A 26,142-nucleotide genomic window follows, 5' to 3' on the forward strand; every position below is an offset into this window, starting at 1 on the left:
AATATAATAGTAAAAAAATGAGTTATAGAATTGTTAGGGGGATTACAAGGCTAGTAAGACTATATATGTCCTCTTATGTGTGTGTATGCACATGTAAGTAGAAAAAACAAAGACAGGTTTGTGGTTTGCAGCAGGGGTGCTTGATGTCTCCTTGGTTGTTAAATTTGTTTAAGGATGGGGTCATTAGGGAGGTGAATGCAAGAGTTTTGGAGAGAGGGGCAAGTGCAGTCTGTTGTGGATGAGAGAGCTTGGGAAGTGAGTCAGTTGTTGTTCGTTGATGATACAGCGCTGGTGGCTGATTCGGATGAGAAACTGCAAAAGCTGGTGACTGAGTTTGGTAAAGTGTGTGAAAGAAGAAAGCTTAGAGTAAATGTGAATAAGAGCAAGGTTATTAGGTACAGTAGGGTTGAGGGACAAGTCAATTGGGAGGTAAGTTTAAATGGAGAAAAACTGGAGAAGTGAAGTGTTTTAGATACCTGGGAGTGGATTTGGCAGCAGATGGAACCATGGAGGCGGAAGTGAGTCACAGGGTGGGGGAGGGGCAAAAGTTCTGGGAGCGTTGAAAAAATGTGAGGAAAGCGAGAACATTATCTTGGAAAGCAAAAATGGGTATGTTTGAAGGAATAGTGGTTCCAACAATGTTATATGGTTGAGAGGCATGGGCAATAGATAGATTTGTAAGGAGGAGGGTGGATGTGTTAGAAATGAGATGTTTGAGGACAATATGTGGTGTGAGGTGGTTTGATCGAGTAAGTAATGAAAGGGTAAGAGAGATGTGTGGTTATAAAGAGAGTGTGGTTGAGAGAGCAGAAGAGGGTGTTTTGAGATGGATTGGTCACATGGAGAGAATGAGTGAGGAGAGATTGACAAAGAGGATATATGTGTCAGAGATGGAGGGAACGAGGAATAGTGGGAGACCAAACTGGAGGTGGAAAGATGGAGTGAAAAAGATTTTGAGCGATCGGGGCCTGAACATGCAGGAGGGTGAAAGGCATGCAAGGAATAGAGTGAATTGGAATGACGTGTTATACCGGGGTCGATATGCTGTCAATGGATTGAACCAGGGCATATGAAGCATCTGGGATAAACCATGGAAAGTTTTGTGGGGCCTGGATGTGGAAAGGGAGCTGTGGTTTCGGTGCATTATACATGATAGCTAGAGGCTGAGGATGAACAAATGTGGCCTTTGTTGTTTTTTCCTAGCGCTACCTCGTGCGCATGCAGGGGAGGGGGTTTGTATTTTCATGTGTGGCGGGGTGGTGACGGGAATGAATAAAGGCAGCAAGTATTAATTATGTACATGTGTATATATGTATATGTCTGTGTATGTATATACATGTATACGTTGAAATGTATAGGTGTGCATATATGCGTGTGTGGATGTATATGTATATACATGTGTATATGGGTGGGTTGGGCCATTCTTTTGTCCATTGCCTTGCGCTACCTCGCTAACATGGGAGACAGCAACAAAGTATAATAAAATAAATAGGTAAGGAAGCGTAGGTAGTAGCTGGTAGGCAGCCACCAACCAAGGAGGTACATTACTGGTACTACCCACCTGGGTACTGGGAGGTTGTCAAGTTCCATTCCTCTGACCCAGGAGCTGTCTTTTCTTTCTGTCTCACCCACAAGTGGACTGCTCGCATTCTCTCCACAAATGTACAATCTCTTCTTGTTGCACATAAAACTTGAAAAAACTTAACTCACACAACTTATTCTTCGTAACACTAAATTTTCCTGTGGTTAACACGGTGTGCAAGCCCTGCCTTTTGGCAAAATGGTGGAAGCAAGTTATAGAAGTAGTCGGTAGGAACATTAGGTAGAAGCAGCAAGTAGCGACATTAGATGGAAGCATTATGCAAAAGTAGTGGGTTGGAACATTAGGTATATGTAGCTAGTAGGTACATTAGGTAGGAGCCTCTGGAAACACTATGCTAGGGTTGCCCTCTGCCAGTGGCATGTTGAGGATGAGGCACTTAACTAAGAAACGGCATTGGAGTTCAGTGGTTATGGAGACTCACTTGCCATGGCCACCCTCTTGAGGAAGTTCTAGGGGGGAAAAGCATCAGAGATATAGATAGATGGACAGAAGACATAAAAAAATTCCAGAAATGGATCAGGTAAGTTTGACAGAAAAGTAAAAAAGGCCACCCTATCCAAGCCCACCTCTGTAGCCCACTTCGTCCCCTCATATCTTTCTAGGCCCTCTTTCCTATCATATTCTCACACTTTCCCCTCCCAGACACCCCAACCCCTCCTAAAACAATGACCTCAAACACATACAGTATGCCATTCTGTTAATAAGCTAAGCAATAAGCATAAAAAAAAATCCAAGGAATAGAAAAAGCTGGTCTGTTTGCAACATTTATCTCGAGAGTATAGGATCCTAAAGAAATCTGACGTTAATGGTCAGGACTGAAATAAGCAAGCTGCCAGTCATGGGCGAGTGGTTAGCAAAGGGTGAAAAAGGCCAGCGTTTCCACACCAGAAACACCTACACTTAGATGGCTCTAACTAACTTTCTTTGAGATACAGTAAGTTAGAGAATCTCTCATGATCACGGAACAGATTGCATAGGAGAAAAGAAAATAATTCAGATTTTGCTTTAAAAACACTTACCAGATATATCTGCAAGCTAACAGTAATACAGTCACATACATTTGTAATCAAGTACAGTGTAACTGTACAACAATGTAAAGTAACTGAAATTTGGGATTCAAATGATTATTAAGTGTAAAAGAGAGTACATTCTTATATCTATATATGCAAAGACACACAAGTATCTCATCTGAAATCCAGTGTACTCATAAAACTTACATATATGGGCTTGGCTGAACTCCAGTGGCATCTGATATGAACCTGAACTCGGGCATATTTTCTCTCAGTGGAGAGTATGAATGTCTGTTGCTATCAGTGATGTTTCTCTCATTAAAGTGGTGGATGTTCCCTTCTGGTTCCTCATCTATAAAACTCAGTCTGGGTTCATCATCAACAATCTGTAAGCATTATATAATAACACATTAAACACTTAAATAATTTTCAAGAGGCCAACCTAAATATAATACTTAATATTAACACATTAAACATTTAAATAATTTTCAAGAGACCAACCTAAATATAATACTTAATATATGTGTCAGAAGTGAAGGGAACAGGGAGAAGCGGGAGACCAAACTGGTGGTGGAAAGATGGAGTGAAAAAGATTTTGAGCGATCAGGGCCTGAATATACAGGAGAGTGAAAGGCATGCAAAGAATAGAGTGAATTGGAACAATGTGGTATATTGGGGTTGACGTGCTGTCAATGGACTGAACCAGGGCATGTGAAGCATCTTGGGTAAACCATCAAAAGGCATGTGGGGCCTGGATGTGAATAGGGAGCTGTGGTTTCCATGCATTACACATGATAGCTAGAGATTGAGTGTGAACGAATGTGGTCTTTTTTGTCTGTTTTCCTGATGTTACCTCGCTGAAGTAGGGGTAGCAATGATATTTCCTGTGTGGCGGGGTAGCAACAGGAATGGATGAAGGCAAGCAAGTGTGCATATGTAGATATGTATATATGTATATGTGTTTGTATATGTAATGTTGATATGTATATGTATGTATATGTGCGTGTATGGACGTTTATGTATATAAAGGTGTATATATATACACCTGTTTCCTGGTGCTACCTTGCTGATGCGGAAAACAGCAATTATGTATACGGGACAGGGGAGAAAGAATACTTCCCATGTATTCCCTACATGTCGAAGAAGGCGACTAAAAGGGAAGAGAGCGGGGAGGCTGGAAATCCTCCCCTCTCATTTTTAATTTTCCAAAAGAAGGAACAGAGAAGGGGGCCAAGTGAAGTTATTCCTCAAAGGCTCAGTCCTCTGTTTTTAACGCTACCTCGCTAACACGGGAAATGGCGAATAGTATAAAAAATAATAATAATAGTAATGATAATAATATATTCAAATAAATAAATAAAATGATAATAATAATAATAATAATAATAATAATATCCCTGGGGATAGGGGAGAAAGAATACTTCCCACGTATTCCCTGCGTGTCGTAGAAGGCGACTAAAAGGGAAGGGAGCGGGGGGCTGGAAATCCTCCCCTCTTTTTTTTTTTTTCCCAAAGAAGGAACAGAGAAGGGGGCCAGATGAGGATATTCCCTAAAAGGCCCAGTCCTCTGTTCTTAATGCTACCTCGCTAACGCGGGAAATGGCGAATAGTATGAAAGAAAGAAATAATAATAATAATAATAATAATAATAATAATAATTATTTATTTATTTATTTTGCTTTATCGCTGTCTCTCGCGTTTGCGAGGTAGCGCAAGGAAACAGACGAAAGAAATGGCCCAACCCACCCCTATACACAATGTATACACACACACACGTCCACACACGCAAATATACATACCTATACATCTCAATGTACACATATATATACATACAAAGACACATACATATATACCAATGCACACAATTCACACTGTCTGCCCCCATTCACTCCCATCGCCACCTCGCCACACATGGAATACCATCCCCCTCCCCCTCATGTGTGCAAGGTAGCGCTAGGAAAAGACAACAAAGGCCCCATTCGTTCACACTCAGTCTCTAGCTGCTGCGCAATAATGCCCGAAACCACAGCTCCCTTTCCACATCCAGGCCCCACACAACTTTCCATGGTTTACCCCAGATGCTTCACATGCCCTGATTCAATCCACTAACAGCACGTCAACTCCGGTATACCACATCGATCCAATTCACTTTATTCCTTGCCCTCCTTTCACCCTCCAGCATGTTCAGGCCCCGATCACACAAAATCTTTTTCACTCCATCTTTTCACCTCCAATTTGGTCTCCCACTTCTCCTCGTTCCCTCCACCTCCGACACATATATCCTCTTGGTCAATCTTTCCTCACTCATTCTCTCCATGTGCCCAAACCATTTCAAAACACCCTCTTCTGCTCTCTCAACCACGCTCTTTTTATTTCCACACATCTCTCTTACCCTTACATTGATAATAATAATAACTATAATTCTCTGAAACTTTCTCTTTCTTTCATACTTGTTTACTTTTTCCTGTATTAGCAAGGTAGCACCAGGAAATGACAAAAATCATAGCTACATTCACAAGACATTATTTCAAGGATAGCCCGAGCAAAACAATCTGGTTATAACATTCCTCCTGCCTCTCCCAAGTAATGTTTATCTGCAAGGCATCATATGTACCCCCCTGGCCACTTCCCACTTACCCAGTATATGCATAAAATTTGGATGATGTCATGGAAAACCGTGGATACTCAAAGCCTGATGTTGTGGTTGGTAAAATGGAACATTAGCTAAGAGCATTAAGTAGTAATAGGGTGAAACATTAGAGTTGCCCTTTGCCAGTGGCATGCGAAGGGTGAGGCACTAAGGGCTAAGAAATGGGAATGGAGTTCACCAGTTATGGAGAATCTTTTGCCAAAGGGAACAGACGTCAGAGATATATAGAAAGGCACATTGATAGTTAAAACTGATACACATTTCAACTGAAAATTAATATATACATTATCACACATTATCCTTGGGGGCAGGGGAGAAAGAATACTTCCCACATATTCCCTGCATGTTGTAGAAGTTGACCAAAAGGGGAGGGAGCGGGGAGCTGGAAATCTTCCCCTCCTGTTTTTTAATTTTTCAAAAAACGGAACAGAGAAGGGAGCCAAGTGAGGATATTCCCTCTAAAGCTCAATCCTCTGTTCTTAACGATACCTCACTGATGCGGGAAATGGTGAATGTGTAAGAAAAAAAATAATCACATTATAAAATCCATTATCATTTTTTTTCATACATATTCACCATTTCCTGCATTAGTGAGGTAGCATTCAGAACAGAGGACTGAGCCTTAGAGGGAATATCCTCACTTGGACCCTTCTCTGTTCCTTCTTTTGGAAGATTAAAAAACAAGAGGGAAGGATTTCCGGTCCCCCAATCTCTCCCCTTTTAGTCGCTTTCTATGACATGCAGGGAATACATGGGAAGTATTCTTTCTCCCCTACCCCCAGGGATGAAATAAATTATAATTGTAATAATCCTAATGATAATCACACAGCATTAATATCTCATTACCAAGAAAAATATAAACATTGATAATCTAACATCAGAGACCAAGTATCACTTTACCCTGATTTGACACTGTCTTGTGTCTTCCAGCCCTTTTAGTTCAGGCCATGAGAAAAGAAGTCCATCAGTTGTTTCACCAAATACATTAAAATCAAGCAGGATCACATGGTCTTTGGCTGGACGATACACATCAACTACATCTATGGAAATAAATTGATCAGATACATAAATAAACTCCTGACTATTTTTGTAGATGTACTGAATGTAAAATTAAGTACAAGCATAAAAATATGGACATCCACAACCACTTGTGCACCAATGCATATAAGCACACATCCAAAGGAAATACAAATAAAAGTTGTCAAAATGGAATGGGAAGGAGGTTTGGGAAAGCACTGTGATCTAAAGTAGTCATCAACAAAACAAATACTAAAAGGCCTTTATACATACAAGGCTCATGGCCCTGTTGAAATTTCACCATACATAATTATGTATCTGTACCAAATTTCACCATACATAATTACCTATCTATACTGTAAGGGGAAGAATATTTACACTTGTGGGGCCCATCTCTTTAAACATTCTATGTTACCATACAACTTAAAATCATGTATGCTCTCTGCATTAACAATGTCATCAGTCATCTTATTCCAATCATCTACCATTCTTATATTCTTAAAGTACTTTGTTACATCTTTTTTACCAAATTTCTCGCTTAATTGCATGATATGCCCTCTGGTTGCTCTACCCCTACATCTCTTATAGAACTGTTCACTACGTCATCAATCTGCTTTAAAAACTTAAAAAGTTTTGATCAAGTCTTACCTCACTGTTCTCTTTTCCAAAGCTGGCATTTTTAAAGCTTAAAACCTTTCTCTGTAACTCATTTCTCTTCACTTTGCTACCATCTTTGTTGCCCTCCTCTGGACATTCTCTATTAGATCTTTGTGCTTCTTTGGGTGCAGTGACCAAACTTGAGAAACAAGTTCTAGGTTTGGCCTCCTACACGATATGAGCAGCTTGCTTAATATTTTCTTGCCTGTATACTTTAAGATGTGCCTTCTATGTGTGCAGGTACACTACACTAACCTCTTGAAATACTGTTCAAGATATTCTTGGACAATGGCAAAGTGCCAAGGAAGTGGAAGAGGGCAAATGTCATTCATTCCTGTCTACAAAAAGGAGACTAGGAAGAGGCCCTGAACTCCAGGGTAGTCTTTTTGAATAGAGTGCTCTACAAGTTTCAGAAAAGGTAATCAGAGAGCAAATGGATGACTATCTACAGAAGAGAAATCAACTAAGAGAGCAACAGCATGGTTTAGAGAAAGGTCATGTGTAATAACTTTCTTAGATTTCTGCAAGAAAGTGAGATATTTTTTTACAAAAGGGAAGACTGAATGGATTGCTTGTATCTAAACTGCTGTATGCCTTCTTGTATGGCTGCAAAGTCCCTCTGAACAAACATCCACCAGCCTTGTAGATTTCTGATAAGTCAGGGGTAGATTCCTAATGGATGAACACTTATGGAGGAATAAAACACTGTTTTGACCCCCAACCAAACAAGTGCTGTCTCAGATACTTATATAGCTGTCAACATACAAGAAATTGATAGACAAAGTTTTCTTGTAATATTGGCAAATACAAGGGTTAATCATGCTATCAAGTAATAAAAAGCTCAGTCAGGCCATTAAGAAGTTGCAATGGGTCACCACAATAAGTATGATAACATACTCTAAGTTTCCACGTTAAAAATTCTTAGAAAATTCATTCACTCTTCTTCCATCTTCTAGAATGAAATACAATAGTCCACCATTATATTCTGTAAATAAGCATAATGATTAAAATAGTGTAAACTTATTACATAATCCTATATGTAAATTATTAAACAATCCTAAAGAGAAAAGGCATATCACTTGTATATACTTAACTGTGCTTGTTGGACAACAGTAATTTCTAGCACGTTCTGCAGGTTCTGTTCAGTGGTAACTATGTCAAATGATAAAGTTGTCTGAAAATTTGAGTTTTTCCATTTTCTTAAATAACCTGTACTAAAACAAATTATAAACAAGCTATTCTTTCTCAGTTTTCCATTAAGCATGACATAAATGAACAACCAGCCAACCAATAAGGGTACTGTTGAAACTTACAATCAGGAGCAGGAAACCTGTTTTCAATGTTCTCCTTCCAGAAGCAGATAATATCACTACGAATATTAGCTTGATCAGCAGCAATGCAGGAGTAACTTTGGCTTACATCGCGCTGACACATACCTGAAGAGAAATTTTTGAATTAGTTCCTTTAAAACAAAATATCTGTATAATCACATTTTCATATGTTTGCTATTTCTCATGGGAGCAAGGTAGTGTCCAGAATAGAAGAATGAGCCTTAGAGGAAAAACTATCCTTATTTAGCTCTTTCCTCTGTTCCTTCTTTTGGAAAGGAATACAGGTGGGGAGGATTTCCTTCCCCAATTCTCACTCCCACCCCTATTAGTTGCCTTATATGACAAGCAGGAGATATGTGGGAAGTATTCCTTCTTACCCATCCCCAGGGATAAAAATCATATCTGTACCCAAAACAATATTGCACAACAAATTCTTTTACATTTTTTGGTACTTTATCACCATTTCCCATGTTAGTGAGGTAGTGCTAGGAACAGATTAAGAAAGGCCACATCTACTCACATCCATTCTCCAGCTGTCATGTGTAGTGCTTCGAGGCCATGGCTCTCTATCCACAATTAGACCCCACATACCTTTCCATGGTTTACCCCAGACATTTCGCATGCCATGGTTCAATCCACTAACAGAATGTCGACCCTACTATATCACATCATTCCAATTCACTATCCCTTGCATGCCTTTCACCAATTCTCCTTGTTCCCTCCACTTCTGACACATAGATCCTCTTTGCCAACCTTTCCTAACTTGTTGTCTCCACATATTTTTTTTATTTCTATGCTGAATTCTCCAGTCACCAACAAAAGTCCACATTAAGGCTGGGCCTTAAATGAAATATAGAGAGAATTATGAAACAGAAAAAGAAACGGCAAGGGAGGGTATTTATGAATTTTGGAGAAAGTGAAAAACCTGTCTTTTGAAATGTGCCAGGTCACAATTATTGGGAAAGACATGAAAAGGTAGTGAGTTCCAAAGCCTTGACATAAAGGGAAAGAAGTAGGTATCAAAACGGCCCACCCTTGAGTTGCTGATGGCCACACAATAATCATGTGATGCAGCAGCATGCTGAGTACTGCATGGTCTAACTAGTGGTGTTGGCACACAAGCAGCCAGCTCTCGGGAGTAAAAACAAAAGTAATACCTATAGAAGAATGAAAATTAACCAACATTGCAGCATAGGGAAGGGGGTCAAGTTTGGAAGTTAGCCTGGGACAGTTTATGAGTCTGACTGCCTTTGACTCAACTCCATCATGTAAGGATGCAGAATTTGACATCTAAACAGGACACCCAGTTTCTTAGAGGTAGACTTAGCTATTCCTGTAAAGTGAGCTTCCAAGAAACAGTGGATGTTACAGTAATACTAAGTATGTTCATTGGGTCAAGAATTGGAATTACAGAACCGTCAAAGAAGAGACAAGAGTTGAGAAGAGCTCTTGATATAAAAATGGGTAGAAACTGGGTCTTGGAGGCATTAAATTTCACAAGATTTTGTCTACACCACTGAGATACCCTACCCATGTCAGAATCTATTGAGGAAGCTGTGTCATAATGAGATGAAGATTGAGTGATAGAAGACGGAGCAGAAATGAAGGCTGTGGATGAATGCAGTGTTGAGTCATCAGTGTGCGAGTGCACTGAATTATTTTTACAGGAAAGGAGATCGTTGAAAAAAAAAAGAGAAAAAGTGGAGGGGACAGGACACAAACTTGAGGGACACTACTGTTGATGGAGGAAAGGGGGAGGCTGATCCATCAACAACCACAGAGATAGATTGGCCAGAGAGGAAGCTAGACATGAAGGAGCAAAGTGAGGGAGGGAAGCCAAAAGAGTGGAGCTTAGAGATGACACTCTGATGCCACACTCAGTCAAAAGCCGTAGATATGTCAAGGGCAATTACACGACTCCCCAAAATCTTTCAGGTATGATGATCAGATATTCATAAGATAAGAAAGAATATCACCAGAGAGAAGACTGTGATTTTCGAGGTGTTTAATAATATGGGACTTGAGGAGGGATTCAAAAACTCTGGAAATGGTGGATGTTAAAGCAATAGGATGACAGTTAGAGGGGTCAGAATGGTCATCCTTCTTAGGAATGGGATGTATCAATGCATGCTTCCAAAGACAAGGAAAAGTTTTGGATTTTAAACAAACGGAAAAGACGAGCAAGCACAGGTGCAAGTTAAGAGGCACACTTTTTCAGTATATGGGGATGGATGCTATCAGCACCACAAGCCTTGCATATGTCCAGAGAAAGAAGTGCTTTTCGGACAGTCTGAAAAGAGATTACGGGAAGAGGCATAGGATTAGCAAGAGGAGCATCAGGGGGTAAAGGAATGTTAGAGTCATCCAAGGTGGAGTTAGAGGAGAAACAGGAACCAAAGAAAGTCGATTTGTTTATGGAAGAGACAGCTATAGTACCGTCAGAATGGGAAAGTGAAAGAAAGGTAGAGCAACAGCAGTTATTAGAAATGCCCTTAACTAAAGACCATAAAGACTTATAAGTGGATGATGAGGAGAGGTTATTGCACTTCCTCTGAATAAAGGAACACCGCCTCAAGAATGACTTGCTTGTAGCGATTTGGGGCAGTGATAAAAGCTGAATGAGAGCCTGAGAAAGGGGAGCTTTTCCTAGCCCAATATGCCTGATCCCTTGCCTGAATGGCCTTGGAGCTGGAATGGTTGAACCATGGACTGGATGAAGGTCATGGTTCCATCCGTTGCCAAATCCACTCCCAGATATCTAAAACACTTCACCTCCTCCAGTTTTTCTCAATTCAAACTTACCTCCCAATTGACTTGTCCCTCAACCCTACTAAACCTGATAACCTTGCTCTTATTCACATTCACTCTAAGCTTTCTTCTTTCACACACTTTACCAAACTCAGTCACCAACTTCTGCAGTTTCTCACCCGAATCAGCAAACAAAAACTGACTTCCCAAACCCTCTCATCCATAACAGACTACATACTTGCCCCTCTCTCCAAAACTCTTGCATTCACCTCCCTAACTACCCCATCCATAAAAAAAATTAAACCACCATGGAGACATAGCCCACCCCTGCCGCAAACTGACATTCACTGGGAACCAATCACATTTCTCTCTTCCTACTCCTACATATGCCTTACATCCTCAATAAAACTTTTCTATGCTTCTAGCAACTTACCTCCCACACCATATACTCTTAATACCTTCCACAGAGCATCTCTATCAGCTCTATCATAATGCCTTCTTCAGATCCAAAAATGCTACATACAAATCCATCTGTTTTTCTGAGTATTTCTCACATATATTCTTCACAGCAAAGACCTGATCCACACATCCTCTAACCCTTCTGAAACCACACTGCTCTTCCCCAATCTGATGCTCTGTACAAGCCTTGACCCTCTCAATCAATACCCTCCCATATAATTTCCCACGAATACTCACCAAACTTACACCTCTGTAATTTGAACACTCACCTTTATCCCCTTATCCTTTTTTGCTATGGCACTATGCATGCACTCCACCAATCCTCAGGCACTTCATCATGAACCATACATGCATTGAATATCCTCACCAACCAGTCAACAACACAATCACCCCCTTTTTAATAAATTCCACGACAATACCATCCAAACCCATCGCCTTGCCGGCTTTCATCTTCCATAAAGCTTTTACTACCTCTTCTCTGTTTACCGTCTTTCATCTTCCACAAAGCTTTTACTACCTCTTCTCTGTTTACCAAGTCATTCTCCCTGATCCTCTCACTTCGCACACCACCTCGACCAAAACACCCTATATCTGCCACTTTTTCATCAAACACATTCAACAAACATTAAAAAAACTCACTCCATCTCCCTCTCACTTCACCACTACTTGTTATTACCTTCCCATTTGCCCCCTTCACTGATGTTCCCATTTGTTCTCTTGTCTTACACACTTTATTTACCTCCTTCCAAAACATCTTTTTACTCTCCCTAAAATTTAACGATACTCTCTCCCCAAATCTCATCTGCCCTCTTTTTCACCTCTTACACCTTTCTCTTGACATCTTGCCTCTTTCTTTTATACATCTCCCAGGCATTGGCACTATTTCCCTGCAAAAAACGTCTAAATGCTTCTCTCTTCTCTTTCACTAACAATCTTACTTCTTTATCCCACCACTCCCTACCCTTTCTAATCTGCCCACCTCCCACCTTTCTCATGCCACATGCATACATATACATATACACATGTGTTCATAGTCATGCTCTCCTTTATCCATTTCCAGTACCATCCCACCCCCTCGAAACAGCATTGCCACCCCCTGCATCAGCAAGGTTGTGCCAGGAAACATACAAAGAAAAGTCACATCCATACACAAGCAGCCAATGAACTCTCCATCCACACACACCTCAATGCAACCAGGAACTTTGCCCTGTCTCCTGCCTAACGATTCACTTAGCTCCCACAGATCCATCTATTTTTAGGTACCTAAAACACTTCACTTCCATCAGGCTCTTTTCATTCAAACTCACACTCAAACAAAACAGTCTTGCCCCCTGCTAAACCTCATAAATTTTCTTCTTTTATTCATGGTAGTTCTCAACTTCCCCTTTCAACTTGACCTTTACCATCACTTTCTGCAACTTCCCTCTTTAATCCTTCACCAAAGCTGTGTCTTCTGCAAACTCCAAGTGACTCACCTCCAAGATCCCAAAACCACCAGTATGATGTTGATCCTGCACCTTTTCATGACCCTTACATTTACCTCCCTCATAAACCCATCCATAAACAGATTAAAAAGTCATGGTGACATCACATAACCACGATGCAGATACATCCAATCTTGGAACCACTGATCCTCCTCCTTTCTTACATGCACATTTGCCTAACTATTCCAGTAAAACCACCTCATTACATATAGTAACTATCCTCCCACACCATGAATTTGTAGAACATTCCATAAAGCATCTTTCTAAACCCTATCATCTGCTTTCTTCAGGTTCAGGAGGGAAACTAAACGAAAATCAGAAGCAAGTTTTAGAGGTTAAGGAAACCATGAACCAGAGGGCATCAAAGCTGAGAGACTCAAGATCCATAAGGTATGTAACTTGTGTTTTGTACTGCAGTAGACAAACACAACCTGAACAGCAGAAAGTGACTGAGATTTGATACTAAAGAGGGAAGGAAGCCTTGGATGGTTAGATTTCAAAGAGAAGATCTGGAGGAAATAGAGACAGAGTAATTAACAAATTGACTGTTGCAGAAGGGGAGAGAAAAACAGCAGAATCTAAGAGTAGTGTTGGTAGAAGTTTGGGTGGCACCAATCCAATGCAGCTCCATATAAGCAAAATTATCCAACATTTAAAAATTAGCACCCAGAGTCCTACAAGTTATTTTGGAAGGAACACAAAAGCCACTGTAGTGCTGCTAGGTTCAGGGATGGAGCCAATATTTTAGTACGTGAGCCCTCCCTTTTACTGGCAGCAGGATCAAACATCTATGAGATATGCAGGTGGTCCTCTGGTGGGTCAATACTCCACTATCTGAGCCCTTCTTCTCTATGATAGCTATGTTAAACAACTCAAAAAGCCATCCATAATCAACCTACACTAAACATCATCCCCTTGTTCAGGGAATGCTAATAGGTAGAAATACAAAGACTTGAAGACAGATTTCTCATAGTAGATGACCCTGATATCAGATGCAAAGTTTGTCTGGAGGTTTCAATTAACTGTCAATATCAACAGAACTCTGAGGTTAAGAAAGCATATATCTTAAGGCTTATCCTTACCTGAAATACTCGAATACCTAGAAATGTATTAAGGTTATTCTGAGTACACCAAGTGCACATTTATCATTCTCAAGTGGCAGGTCCTGGCAAACCTTAGGATACCACTGGGAAGCAGATCCTGGCAGACGTAAGTAACCCTGTTACCCTAAGGGGGCAAGTCCTGGCAGACCTTGAGACCCCTGACACCTCGGGTTCAGATCCTAATAAACCTAAGGAGCCCTAACATCCAGAGGGAAGAGGTCCAGACAGACCTACAGGCCCCTTGGAAAGCAGGTCCTGGCAGATGTTGACACCTCAGGAGATCAGGTCCTGGCAGATTTACACATTATTGATGCCCAGATTACAGACCCTAGCAGATCTAGAGATCCCTAACACCAGAGGTAGGCAGATCCTGGCAAATCTAGGTATCCTTGACACCTTACAAAGCAGGTCCTGCAGAATGATAAACCCATGATACTTGAGAATGTCACATCCTTAAAGTCCTAAGGATCCCCAACATCAGAGGAGGCAGGTCCTAACAAACCAAGGGACTACTAAAACTTGGAGGGGACAAGTTTTAGCACAACTTGGGACTCTTAACACCAAAGGAGGCAGGTTCTAGCAAACCAAAGGACCCCTGGATGTTGGGCAAATTCTAGCCTACCATGAGACCACTGACACCTTGGGAAGGAGTACATCCTAGCAGACACACAGACCCTCAATACTTGCACATGGGGAGAGAGAAGGATGGGGAAGGTGTGATGTGAAGCAAGGTGTAGGGCTGAGGTTGGTGAGGGTTGGAAGAGGTGGGGTTTAGAGTCGAGAATGGGGAGGGCTGGACATGTCCCCCAGTCACCAAGGATCAGACCCATGGCATGTGGAGATTGGCCACAAGAGGATTGATTATTATGGTACCTTCTTTATGTGTACTGCACAGTTATGTAATTCTCCTTCTTTTTTATTCTTTTCCTTTTCCTATAAACCTTTTAAGAGTTAGGTCTACAAACACCTACAGAGCTATGATTTAATTCCTTTTATTCTTTGTCTCATACTGTACTCTCTTTTTTCTTTTCACCCAACATACCCATGATTGGGGTATGTATACCTGTGCCACATTGGTCACCATGAAATAAGTGTGTTGGGGTAAGGTTTAGAGTGAAGGACAGTGAAAGTAGTGTGTAAAGGGCATTAGGTTTAGGATGGAGGATAAAGAGGGTAGGGTGTGGTGGTGGTGAAGTTTAGGGTCTTCATAATCAGTCCTCACCAAACTCTCAGTCTGATCTTCCAGTATGTATCCCTCTCAACCCAAAAATAATTTTCTCAGTTTTCCATGTATTTCTAAATCTAAAGTGCTCTTCAGTGTCTGCCTACATTACCTAGCTTTGACATTAGTTCAAGACCTGCATACTGTCTCTTCTTCCATACTGCCCAGTCCCTTTTCAGCATCCCAGTACTAAGTCTGTTCTATTTCCTTTCAATATCCTGCAAATCCTTTTCTATCTTCCCTTAAAAGTGTTCCTTAAAATCTTCTTTCACTCACTCCACTACATTCATAAATCTAAAACTAATAAGCTTCATATCTAATTCACTAAGGTGTAGAGTATGAATCCTTCACATCAAAATTTCCTGACTGATCCCTTTTTTAGTGTTCTCTCATCTTTCAAAAAACACTACCTAAGAGCTGGGAATCATCAGATTTGAAAATTCTTTGCAAAACAATCCTCATTCTAATGCTGATAAACCATCTTTTATTTTACTATCTACTGTGTTACAAATCAAATTGTCTCAAGTCTGCCATCGGTAACATGTATATAAGGTCACAAGAGCTTGAAAAATGTCATAAACAAGATATATTCCATATCCAATTTCAACAGAATACTTTTCATGAACTTGTTCCTCCCACTCATACCCTACCCTTAAACAAAACTGCAGAGACTGAATCTTCTACAACACTTACATTTATGAAATCTATTCCCACAATTATTTCTGTCTACACTGGGGAAATACACATTTCATTAATAGTTCAAATGTTTCTCTTCAGTTACTTCCACTGATCAAATTATCATTATATCACATTCAACCTGAGGACTCATTCTGCTGAGCTCCTGTAGCTTTGAGGCTGCACTAAAATCAGAAGTAGAAAAATGATGGAATCCTTAAGAGCAAGAAGTTTCTCATCATATGCATGCAAGTGCATATCCCATTGCCAGCAATCTACCTACATCTCATTAATGCTGTTCCCATTTACTTGGGGTGGATATCTAAAATGAATAATTTCATACCTACTGCTCTATTCCATTAAAAAATTTCCCATTACACTTCATTCCTCTCACACAAACCACGTGTATCTAGTGTAACAGTTCCATAAAGCATTAAAAATTTCTGTTACATTCATCACTTATTCCTTTCAAATTCCATATTCATATTAATTTATACCACCTGCTGAAAGCACTTGCAGGCATGCAGCTTTTGTACAACACGTGCAAATTATGTGGGAAACTACAAACCTAACCCTTATTGATTCCATCAACAATGCATTAAGTGGAATAAACACATAAAAGATTCTGACCGATCAAATTAGGGAATATTTACTACACACTGTACAAGCAATCACCGTGTCCAACTAACCAACTAGTTCCTTATTCCTGACAAAGCAGCGAAACTCATGAGCTGGATTGATCTCCATCCATCTACGTAAAACAAGGTAGTAGTCAAGGCGTGTATCTGCCTCATTCACATCATCACAGTCCTAAAAAAAATGTGATTATTATAAATACCAATCACAAAATTAATCAAATACAAATAGCCCGTATTCATAAAGATATGTTTTGCCATACACTTATTGGCCCTCACTAAGCTCTTGAGGAGGCAATTATTTACTGTCACACAGTCACAGACCTGCGCATAGAAATATCTTTGCAAGGAGGTAAGTTAGAGCATCACAAATGCCTACAGCATCTAATCCTTACCAAAATAATCTGAGCATTTCTGACAGGATTCAGATTATTATTAAGCAATGCAGGTCATCAAATACTTCAATAAAGTATGTACATGTGGACATACAAAAAGGTTGATATAATTCATCTCAACAAATATAGTCAAAATCCAATGCAAAAGAACTAAGCTACAGATCTGAAACTACAATGTGGAACAAAAGAATGAATGTATGTAGAGTGCAATCAAATTCCAACCTCTAACTTAAGGTTAGAAAAGACTAAGTTTACCTTGTAAGGTTAAAATATATGATGAATCAAGTCCAGCCAAATAGCAGAGATCCCAATGAAGTAACACATATAGGGCAATATTTAGAAGCACAACTTCGTTTTGATTTCAAATTACACTGAAGATAAAACGTACCTTGAAGATAAAAAAGCTTGAATTTAATTCCCATCAAATTCAATAAGATTTAGCAGAGCAGATTACAGAAAAAATTGGAATATGAAGTTCAGGATTTAGTCAAGTCATATGCATGTAGAGAACAGTATATCAATTCAGCTCCAATTTGATACTTAAATTCAATAAAATGAGTATCATTATATATATACATAATCAAAATTAAGCATGACCTAGTACAGCTGGTTACTGTAAAGTACACTGTGGGTTATATGTGGAAAGACACACAGTTATCTCTGCTTTTTCCATCATCAAAGCAGAACTACATACCAGTAAAATGTTCATCTACAAAGCCTTATGTAAGCCCATCAAGTAACGCATTGTAGCCTCCAATCATATTGGTAAAGGTACAACCAAATTATTACTCAGATATAGGCAACATTTATTATTGTCTTTTATTATACTTGATCGCCATTTCCTGCATCAGCAAGGTAGCGCCAGGAAACAGACAAAGAAAGGCCCATCTACTCATATACACATAAATATACATAAATGCCCATAGATGCACATATACATACTTATACATCTACATACGCAGGTAACATATCTATGCAAATTCACAAACATACAGATCTTAGTGGGGGTACATGAGAGAGCATGTCTCTATCTGTCTCTCAATATCAACATCATTCCCAAATTACATAGAGTGGATCAAGTACACACAGCCTCTGAAAATCACACATAAAACCTAAACCAAGCCCAGTGTGCTGAAGAAAATGACAGCAAGACAGGAGATCCCAATCTGCACTGCCTTGATGTGCAGTTTTGCAATTATATTTGAGAATTACTGTAGAGACTTGAAGAAAGACACAAAAGAGCTTTCTTTGCAACAGATTTTCAAAAAAATCATATTTTTGGCATATAAAATATTGCTTTCCTTTAATAATATGATATATCAGGATACTTTATGTATGTTTTACTCATCATGCATTTTGCACCAAGATAATATTTGCAAAAACATTTCGATTTAAATCCCATACACTGGCAGTCAGCTTGAAAACAAAAAGGCATGTGGTTTAATGCACACTCTCACCAATCATCTTCAATTTTACCCATTACTGGATATTTCCCACCTCTAAAGTAAGTGTAGCATTTCACTATTTCTGCAGAAATTGTCACATTCTGTCATAATGGACAGAATTTTTCGTCAAACCAAATCACAAGGGATCAATAATGGATGTACACACTATGTCAAATGTGGCTCCCTAAATCCAATACACCATTCTTTATCTAATTAGAAAAAACTGCCATTAATTGGTACTTAATGATGCAAGATTTGCAGTTAGATGTTTCTCTTCATCATTTAATTACCTTACTCACAAACTATTAACAATATAGATGTTAAGAGAAAAATGGAGAGAATGGGAGATGGAATGACTATTAAATACAGGAACGCCAGGAAGCATGGGAATGCACGCACCCATGGCAATTTAGTCCAAGTTAAACATAGTAATACAGTAATTTCATATCTTTACTTTCACTAATCTCTTCTGTATTTCCTTGGGGTGGGAGAGAAAGAATTCTACCTCTGTATTCCCTGTGTGTTGAAAAGCAATTAAAGGGGACAGGAGCAGGGGCTGGAAATCCTTCCATTCTTCTTTATCAATTTCTGAAAAAGGAACAGAAGAAGCCAAGCAGGGGGTGCTCATCATCCTCGAAGACTCAGGCTGGGATGTTCAAATGAGTGTTGATGTAACCAAGATGAGAAGAGAGGAGAGATAGGTAGTATGTTTGAGGAAAGAAACCTGGATGTTCTGGCTCTGAATGAAACAAAGCTCAAGGGTAAACGGGAAGAACAGTTTGGAAATGTCTTAGAAGTAAAGTTAGGGGTTGATGAGAGGACAAGAGCTATGGTAGGAGTAGCAATAATCCCAAAGCAGTTGTGGGAGTGTGTGATAAGAGTGTAAGGAAGTAAATTCTAGATTGATGTCAGTAAAACTAAAAGTGGATGGTGAGAGATGGATGATTATTAGTGCTTATGCACCTGGCCCTGAGAAGAAAGATCATGAGAGGCAAGTGCTTTGGGAGCAGCTGAGTGAGTGTGTCAGCAGTTTTGATTTAAGAGACCAGGTGTTAGTGATGGGTGATTTAAATGCAAAGGTGAGTAATGTGGTAATTGAGGGTATATTTGGGAAGCATGGGTTATTCAGTGTTATGAATGGAAATACTGAACAGTTTGTAGATTAGTGAGCTGAAAAAGGAGTGGTGATTGGTTTAAAAAGAGGGATATACACAAGTATACATGTTTAAGCAGGTAAGATAGTCAGCAGATATTACTGGATTACATATCAAATATCCCTGGGGATAAGGGAGAAAGAACACTTCCCATGTATTCCCTGTGTGTCGTAGAAGGCGACTAAAAGGGGTGGGGGCAGGGGGCTGGAAATCCTCCCCTCTTGATTTTAATTTTCCAAAAGAAGGAACAGAGAAGGGGGCCAAGAGAGGATATTCCCTCAAAGGCTCAGTCCTCTGTTCTTAAGGCTACCTTGCTAATGCGGGAAATGGCGAATGGTGTGAAAAAAAATTAAATGAAAGCCATGCAAAAGTTAGATTTTTGGAGGTAAATGTGCTGAGTGGGGCAGCTGCTGGGATGTCTGATCACTATCTTGTGGAGGTGAGGGTAAAGATTTGTAGACGGGTCAGAGATTCAAGATGTGTAAGGATATGGGAGTTGAGTAGGGACTCAAAGACTTTGGAAATGATAGATGTCAAAGCAACAGGATGGTAGTTATGGTAGGTTGGAACAATCACACTTCATAGGATGGGATGTTATTGATGGCAACAGACTTGGGCTGGAATGTCATTGATAGTCTTGGACTTGGGTTGGAATATTATTGCTGGTGATAGTACTGACGTGCTGTCAATGGATTGAACCAGGGCATGTGAAGCGTCTGGGATAAACCATGGAAAGTTCTGTCGGGGCCTGGATGTGGAAAGGGAGCTGTGGTTTCGGTGCATTATTACATGACAGCTAGAGACTGAGTGTGAACGAAAGTGGCCTTTGTTGTCTTTTCCTAGCGCTATCTTACGCACATTTGGGGGGAGGGGGTTGTTATTTTCATGTGTGGCGGGGTGGCGATGGGAATGAATAAAGGCAGACAGTATGAATTATGTACATGTGTATATATGTATATGTCTGTGTGTGTATATATATATGTATACGTTGAGATGTATAGGTATGTATATTTGCGTGTGTGGACGTGTATGTATATACATGTGTATGCGGGTGGGTTGGGCCTTTCTTTCGTCTGTTTCCTTGTGCTACCTCGCTAACGCGGGAGACAGCGACAAAGCAAAATAAATAAATAAATAGTACTGATTAATGATGGACTTTAGCTGGAGTGTTATTGATGATGATGGACTCAGGCTGACAGGTTGTTGATGGTGGTGCAAAGGTGAGAAATGTGGTAGCTGAGGGTAGATCTGGGATGCATGGGGTATTCAGTGTTATGAGTAAAAATACTGAACAGTTTGTATAACTGTGTGCCGAAAATGCAGTTGTGATTGGGAATACTTGGTTTAAAAAGAGGGTTATACATAATTATACATATGTGAGAAGGAAAGATGGTCAGCAGGCATTACTGGATTACACATTAATTGATAGCCATGCAAGATATACTTCTGGATGTAAATGTGCTGAGTGGGGTAGCTTGTGGTATCTCTGATCACTATCTTATGGAGGCTGGGATGAAGATTTGTAGTGGGTCAGAGATTCAAGATGTGTAAGGATATGGGGTTTGAGGAGGGATTCAAAAACTCTGGAGGTAATAGATGTCAAAGCAACAGGACAATAGTTAGGGGGGCAGAACAATCACCCTATGGGATGTATCAACACATGCTTTAAATATGAAGGAAAAATTTTGGTTCTTAAACTGAAATGGAACAGATGAACAGGCACAGGTGCAAGTTCAGAGGCACGCTCTTTCAGTACATGGGGATGGATGCCATCAGGACCATAAGCCTTGCTTGTGTTCATAGGGAAAAGTGCTTTTCATACAGGCTGAAAAGAGATTGCAAGGGGGAGTATAGGATTAGTAATAAGAGCATCAGGGGGTGATGGAATGTTGATCATCCAAGGCAGAGTTAGATGAGAATCAGGAATCAATTGAGAGTAGCTTGATCTATGGGAGAGATAACTACAGTACAGCAAAGGAAATGTAGAGCAACCGCTGTCAGCATTATCCTTAGCTACAGACTAGGAAGACCCATCAGTGTATAACAAGGGGAGGTTATCTCACTTCCTTTACATAAAAGAACACTTTCTTACAGACAACATACTTGCAATTATGGGCAATGATAAAAGCTGAATGAGATGCAGAGGAAGGAGAGTTTTTATAAACCTGATATGCCAGATCACTTCCCTAAATGGCCTCAGAACAGGAGAGGTGGAACCATGGATTGGAAGAAGAGGTCCTCCTGGAGGAAGAGCATATAAATACTTCCATTTTTTGAACAATAACTTCTACTATGTGTTTGGCGGAGACAGAAGCATAACCACATAATGGAGTAATTTACCCAAGGAAAGTTAGAAAAGAGTTTTCATATTTTATTCCAGTCAGTTGAGGGGCTGTTAGAATAAATATATTTATGGCAGTGTGATCAGATGGATCAATTACAGAGAGACTGTATAGCTGCAACAGGATGGATTTGAGGTGAAAAACAGTTCCAGAATATTAGGAGAGTAGTCATGGTGGTCAGGAATATGGGTAGGGTGGGAGATAATTTGCTCTAGATTAATGATATGGAGAACATGAGGGCTTCAATCCCCCCCCCCCCCCCCATCATACATATGGGAAGAAATCAACCATTCCATGTGGTGAACATTAAAATCCCTACAGTGGAGGATCTCAGCCTGCAGGTGACAGGATACCACAGTCTCGTGGCAGGAGTCTACACAGTTGAAGAAAGATATAAAATTTGTAGACTTAGGAGAGCAACTGAAAAAACACAGGAAAACTGTGGTAGTTGGGAGACACATCTAACCCAGCTAACTTCAAAGTTTGGAGATTCAAGGTCCTTGAGGCATGCAAGAGGTGTGTTGATGTTGGAATAAGCACAAACACCACCCTTTGAACCAGAATCATGAGTGATTTACAATGCCCCAACTTGCAACTGGGCTTCCTGGAATGTAACTGTTATAAATCAGGGACTCCTAGTAAGACAGAAAACTACAAAAATCTGCTAAAACTAAAAAATAACGAGACCACATTATACAGACACAAAGGATAATCATCTACAATAGCTACTAAAGATACATAAATACGATGCCACATTATGGCTGAATTGGAATGGCAGAGTTATTCACTATAATTTGTGAGGCGTATTTCCAGTCCAAGCATTTACAGATATCTTCAACCACTCCTGGCTACAATAGCATGCAAGGTAAAATGCATACATTAAGTTTTCTTCTGAAGTCATGTGGAAATACTTATCCTCTTTTTTCAAACAGGACAGTACTATGAAACCATGAACAACTTACTAAAGGTACACCACCAATTTTCCAGCAACTGATGGTTTGGCACCTCCTTTGGTCTGGTCAAAAGTACATGAGGGAACTTGAAATTACCACAGCCGCCAGACTAGTTTACTGGGCAGCCACAGATGGCATTATGTGTAGGGTGTGCTTCTTTACATTCTTTACACTGCACTTGTTGGTGGTGATACTGCAATTTTGTGAGATTCTTAGCTTATTTTGCTTAAATTCAACCCTAGCTATGGCCTCTAAGACATATGAGAGTGTCAGTCGTAGTGTCAAACGTAAACACCAGTCCATTATCGATCCAAGATAAAGTAGAACCATGGTGTTTCGGTGCGTAAGTTGTGTGACATCTACAGTATTGGTTAATCAGCTGTTTATGTAAGTAAAGGGAGAAAATATTGAAATTCTATTCTGACAGCGATTCCACGAAGCAAATGACGATCAGAAAAACTAAGAGAGATCAAGTGATGATGGAATGGTTTTGACAGCATCGGAGTGATGGAGTGGACTTGTCAGGTAGCATGATAATGGACCAGGCTAAGTTGTTCCATAAAGAACTTAAATTAAAACATGAGCGTGACTATAGTGAAGGATGGATCCAAAGATTCAAGAAGTGTCATGGAATTTCCATGAATAAAGTGTGCTGAGAAAAGCAGTCTACAAACCATGAAGGAGCTGCCGAGTATGTGGGCGAATTTGTAAAACTTGTAGCTGATGTGCAGCTCAGTTCTAAGCAGGTGTATAATGTATTACAATTATATATTTAATTTACATTTAATATTTGTTTACTGTAAATTTCAGATAGTCCATGGTATACCTTAGACACATGGGAGATGTATAATTTGTGAGTTAGAGGTGTGTTTATGAATCATTGTTACGTGACATGGTTGGTCCGGCAAAATGGTTAATTCGGCAAGGCTTTGGAACCAAGAGTGCCAGAAAATCAGTGGTGTACCTGTAATATATTGTCAGAACAAAATCTAAACGATAAAAAGTTTCTGCTTTCACAAATGATATGTCAAACCTTGAATGGGGAAGTGAGGTCATGGGTGACAAAAGTGCTACTCTTCAGAAGGAGGTAAACATCCCCGGGAGTGCAACATCGGAGAGAATTGTTGAGGGCAATCCATGAAGCATCCTGAAACAATCATTATTACATTGTGACATGCTTAGTTTTGAAATCATTCCTACACACATGAAAGGGAAGTTTCTTTCACAAGAGATTATTTTTCTCTGTTAGCAATACTTTCCAATGGTGCCTACTAGTCCATCAAAATGGAGAATACAAACATAAATCAAAAGAAAACAGCACAAACAAGCCAAGGAATATGAGGAAACATGCATTCAACCCCTTACAGTACTTCTAAGCTTTGAGTCAATGATTTTCACAGGCAGCAAAGTCATGAAAAATTTATCACTCAGACAAGCAACCAGATTCTCTCTTGCTTAGAAAAGAGGGAAGTAGGGCCACAAGAAAGAAAATTCCTATCTGCGAAGAGAGGCAATGCATGTTTTCAATGCTCACTCTCTGGTCATGTCTAACAGAGCAAGCATGATAAAGTGGGAAGGGAAATGGCAATTAGACTAGCGACTTGCACTTGGTAAGAAATATATATGATATACGGATGTGTTGGAAATTAAATGCTTGAGGACAACATTTGGTGTGAGGTGGTTTAATCGTGTGACTCTCTCTTTCGACACATTTTTCAGTGCTCCTAAAACCTTTGCCCCCTTCCCCACCCTATGACTCCATTCGCAGTAATGTTCACACCCAGATAACTAAAACACTTCAATTCCTCCAATTTTTTTCCATTTTTTTCCATTCAAATGCACTCGTCCCTTAATCCTGCTGAACCTAATAACCTTGCTTTTATTCACATTTACCTTAGCTTTCTCCTTTCAAACACTCTTCCAAACTCAGTCATAAACTTCTGCAGTTTCACATTTGAATCTGCCAACGGTGCTTTTTCATCAGCAAACAACAACTGACACTTCTCAGGCCATCTCATCCTTCACAGACTGCATTTCACCCCTTTCTCCAAGACTCTTGAATTTTCCTCAATCATCAACCCATCCATAAACAAACTGGACAACCATGGTGACATCAAACAACCTACCACAGACCAACTCTCACTTGGAACCATTCACTCTCCTCTCTTCTACTTGTCCACCAGCCTTACACCTTTGATAAAACTTACTGCCTCTAGCAGCTTTTTTTTCCCATACCGTATATTCTTAAGACTTTCCACAAAGCATCTCTATCAACCCTATCATATGCCTTCTCAGTTCCATAAGCACAACAAACAAATCCATCTGTTTTTCTAAATATTTCTCACATTCTTTAAAGCAAACACCTGATCCACACATCCTCAACCACTTCTGAAACTACACAGCTCCTTGCCACTCTGATGCTCTGTACATGCCTTCATCCTCTCAATCAATACCCTTCCATACAACTTTCCAGGTGTATGCCTCAGTAGTTTGAACACTCACCTTTATCCACTATTCATGTGTTCTCCCAATCCTCAGGCACTTCACCATGATCCTTACATACATTGAAAATCGTTAACAACCAATCAACAATAGAGCCACCCCCTTTCTTAATAAATTCAACTGCAATACCATTTAATCCAGCAGCCTTGCCACATTTCGTCTTCACCAAACCACTCTCCATGCTTCTCACTTGCATGCCACCTCTGCCCAAAACACCCTACATCTGCCATATCATCAAATACATTAAACAGTTCTTCAAAATAACCACTCCATCTCCTCCTCACTTCATCACTACCTGATATCACTTCCCCTTTAGCCCCTTTCACCAGTGTTCCCATTTGTTGTTTTGTCTTTTCCACTTTTTGTCTCCTTCCAAAACATTTTCTTATCCTCCCTAGAGTTTACTGGTACTCACTCACCCCTTTTTTCAACCCCTGCACCTTCCTCTTAGCCTCCTGCTGCTTTCTCTTATACATCCCCCTAGTCATTAGCACTCCTTCCCTGTACGTACCACCCAAATGCCTCTCTTTTCTCTTTCATAAGAACCTTTACTCCTTCATCCAACCAGTCACTACCCTTTCTAATCTGCCCAACTCTCTACAAGAGGAAGATGCAGGGGAGAACAAAATGGAGATGGAAGGATCAAGTGAAGGAGATTTTGAGCGATCTGAACATACAGTAGGGTGAAAGGCGTGCATGGGACGGAGTGAATTGGAACGATGTGATGGACTGGGGTCTAAGTGCTGTCAATGGCCTG

The 26,142-nt window shown here is 40.0% G+C and overlaps 1 protein-coding gene and 1 long non-coding RNA gene across 2 annotated transcripts in view; one reads left to right on the top strand and one right to left on the bottom strand.

The window, feature by feature from the left end:
* Window positions 1–26,142, top strand: part of LOC139745690 (uncharacterized) — a 106,458-nt gene that overhangs the window by 11,614 nt on the left and 68,702 nt on the right. Inside the window, exon 2 of the long non-coding RNA XR_011711916.1 lies at window positions 13,250–13,349. This is a non-coding gene — a long non-coding RNA (uncharacterized lncRNA). The remainder of the gene's footprint in view (window positions 1–13,249; window positions 13,350–26,142) is intronic.
* The window catches only part of LOC139745688 (translation initiation factor eIF2 assembly protein-like), a 41,093-nt gene that overhangs the window by 6,521 nt on the left and 8,430 nt on the right, over window positions 1–26,142 (bottom strand). The window contains exons 4-8 of the mRNA XM_071656118.1: window positions 23,917–24,030; window positions 16,649–16,769; window positions 8,251–8,373; window positions 6,164–6,303; window positions 2,821–2,999 (exon numbers count right to left, since the gene is read on the bottom strand). Coding sequence (XP_071512219.1) covers window positions 2,821–2,999; window positions 6,164–6,303; window positions 8,251–8,373; window positions 16,649–16,769; window positions 23,917–24,030 — 677 coding nt within the window. The remainder of the gene's footprint in view (window positions 1–2,820; window positions 3,000–6,163; window positions 6,304–8,250; window positions 8,374–16,648; window positions 16,770–23,916; window positions 24,031–26,142) is intronic.

This window comes from Panulirus ornatus, chromosome 62, assembly GCF_036320965.1.
Source record: "Panulirus ornatus isolate Po-2019 chromosome 62, ASM3632096v1, whole genome shotgun sequence".
Taxonomy (NCBI): Eukaryota; Metazoa; Arthropoda; class Malacostraca; order Decapoda; family Palinuridae; genus Panulirus; species Panulirus ornatus.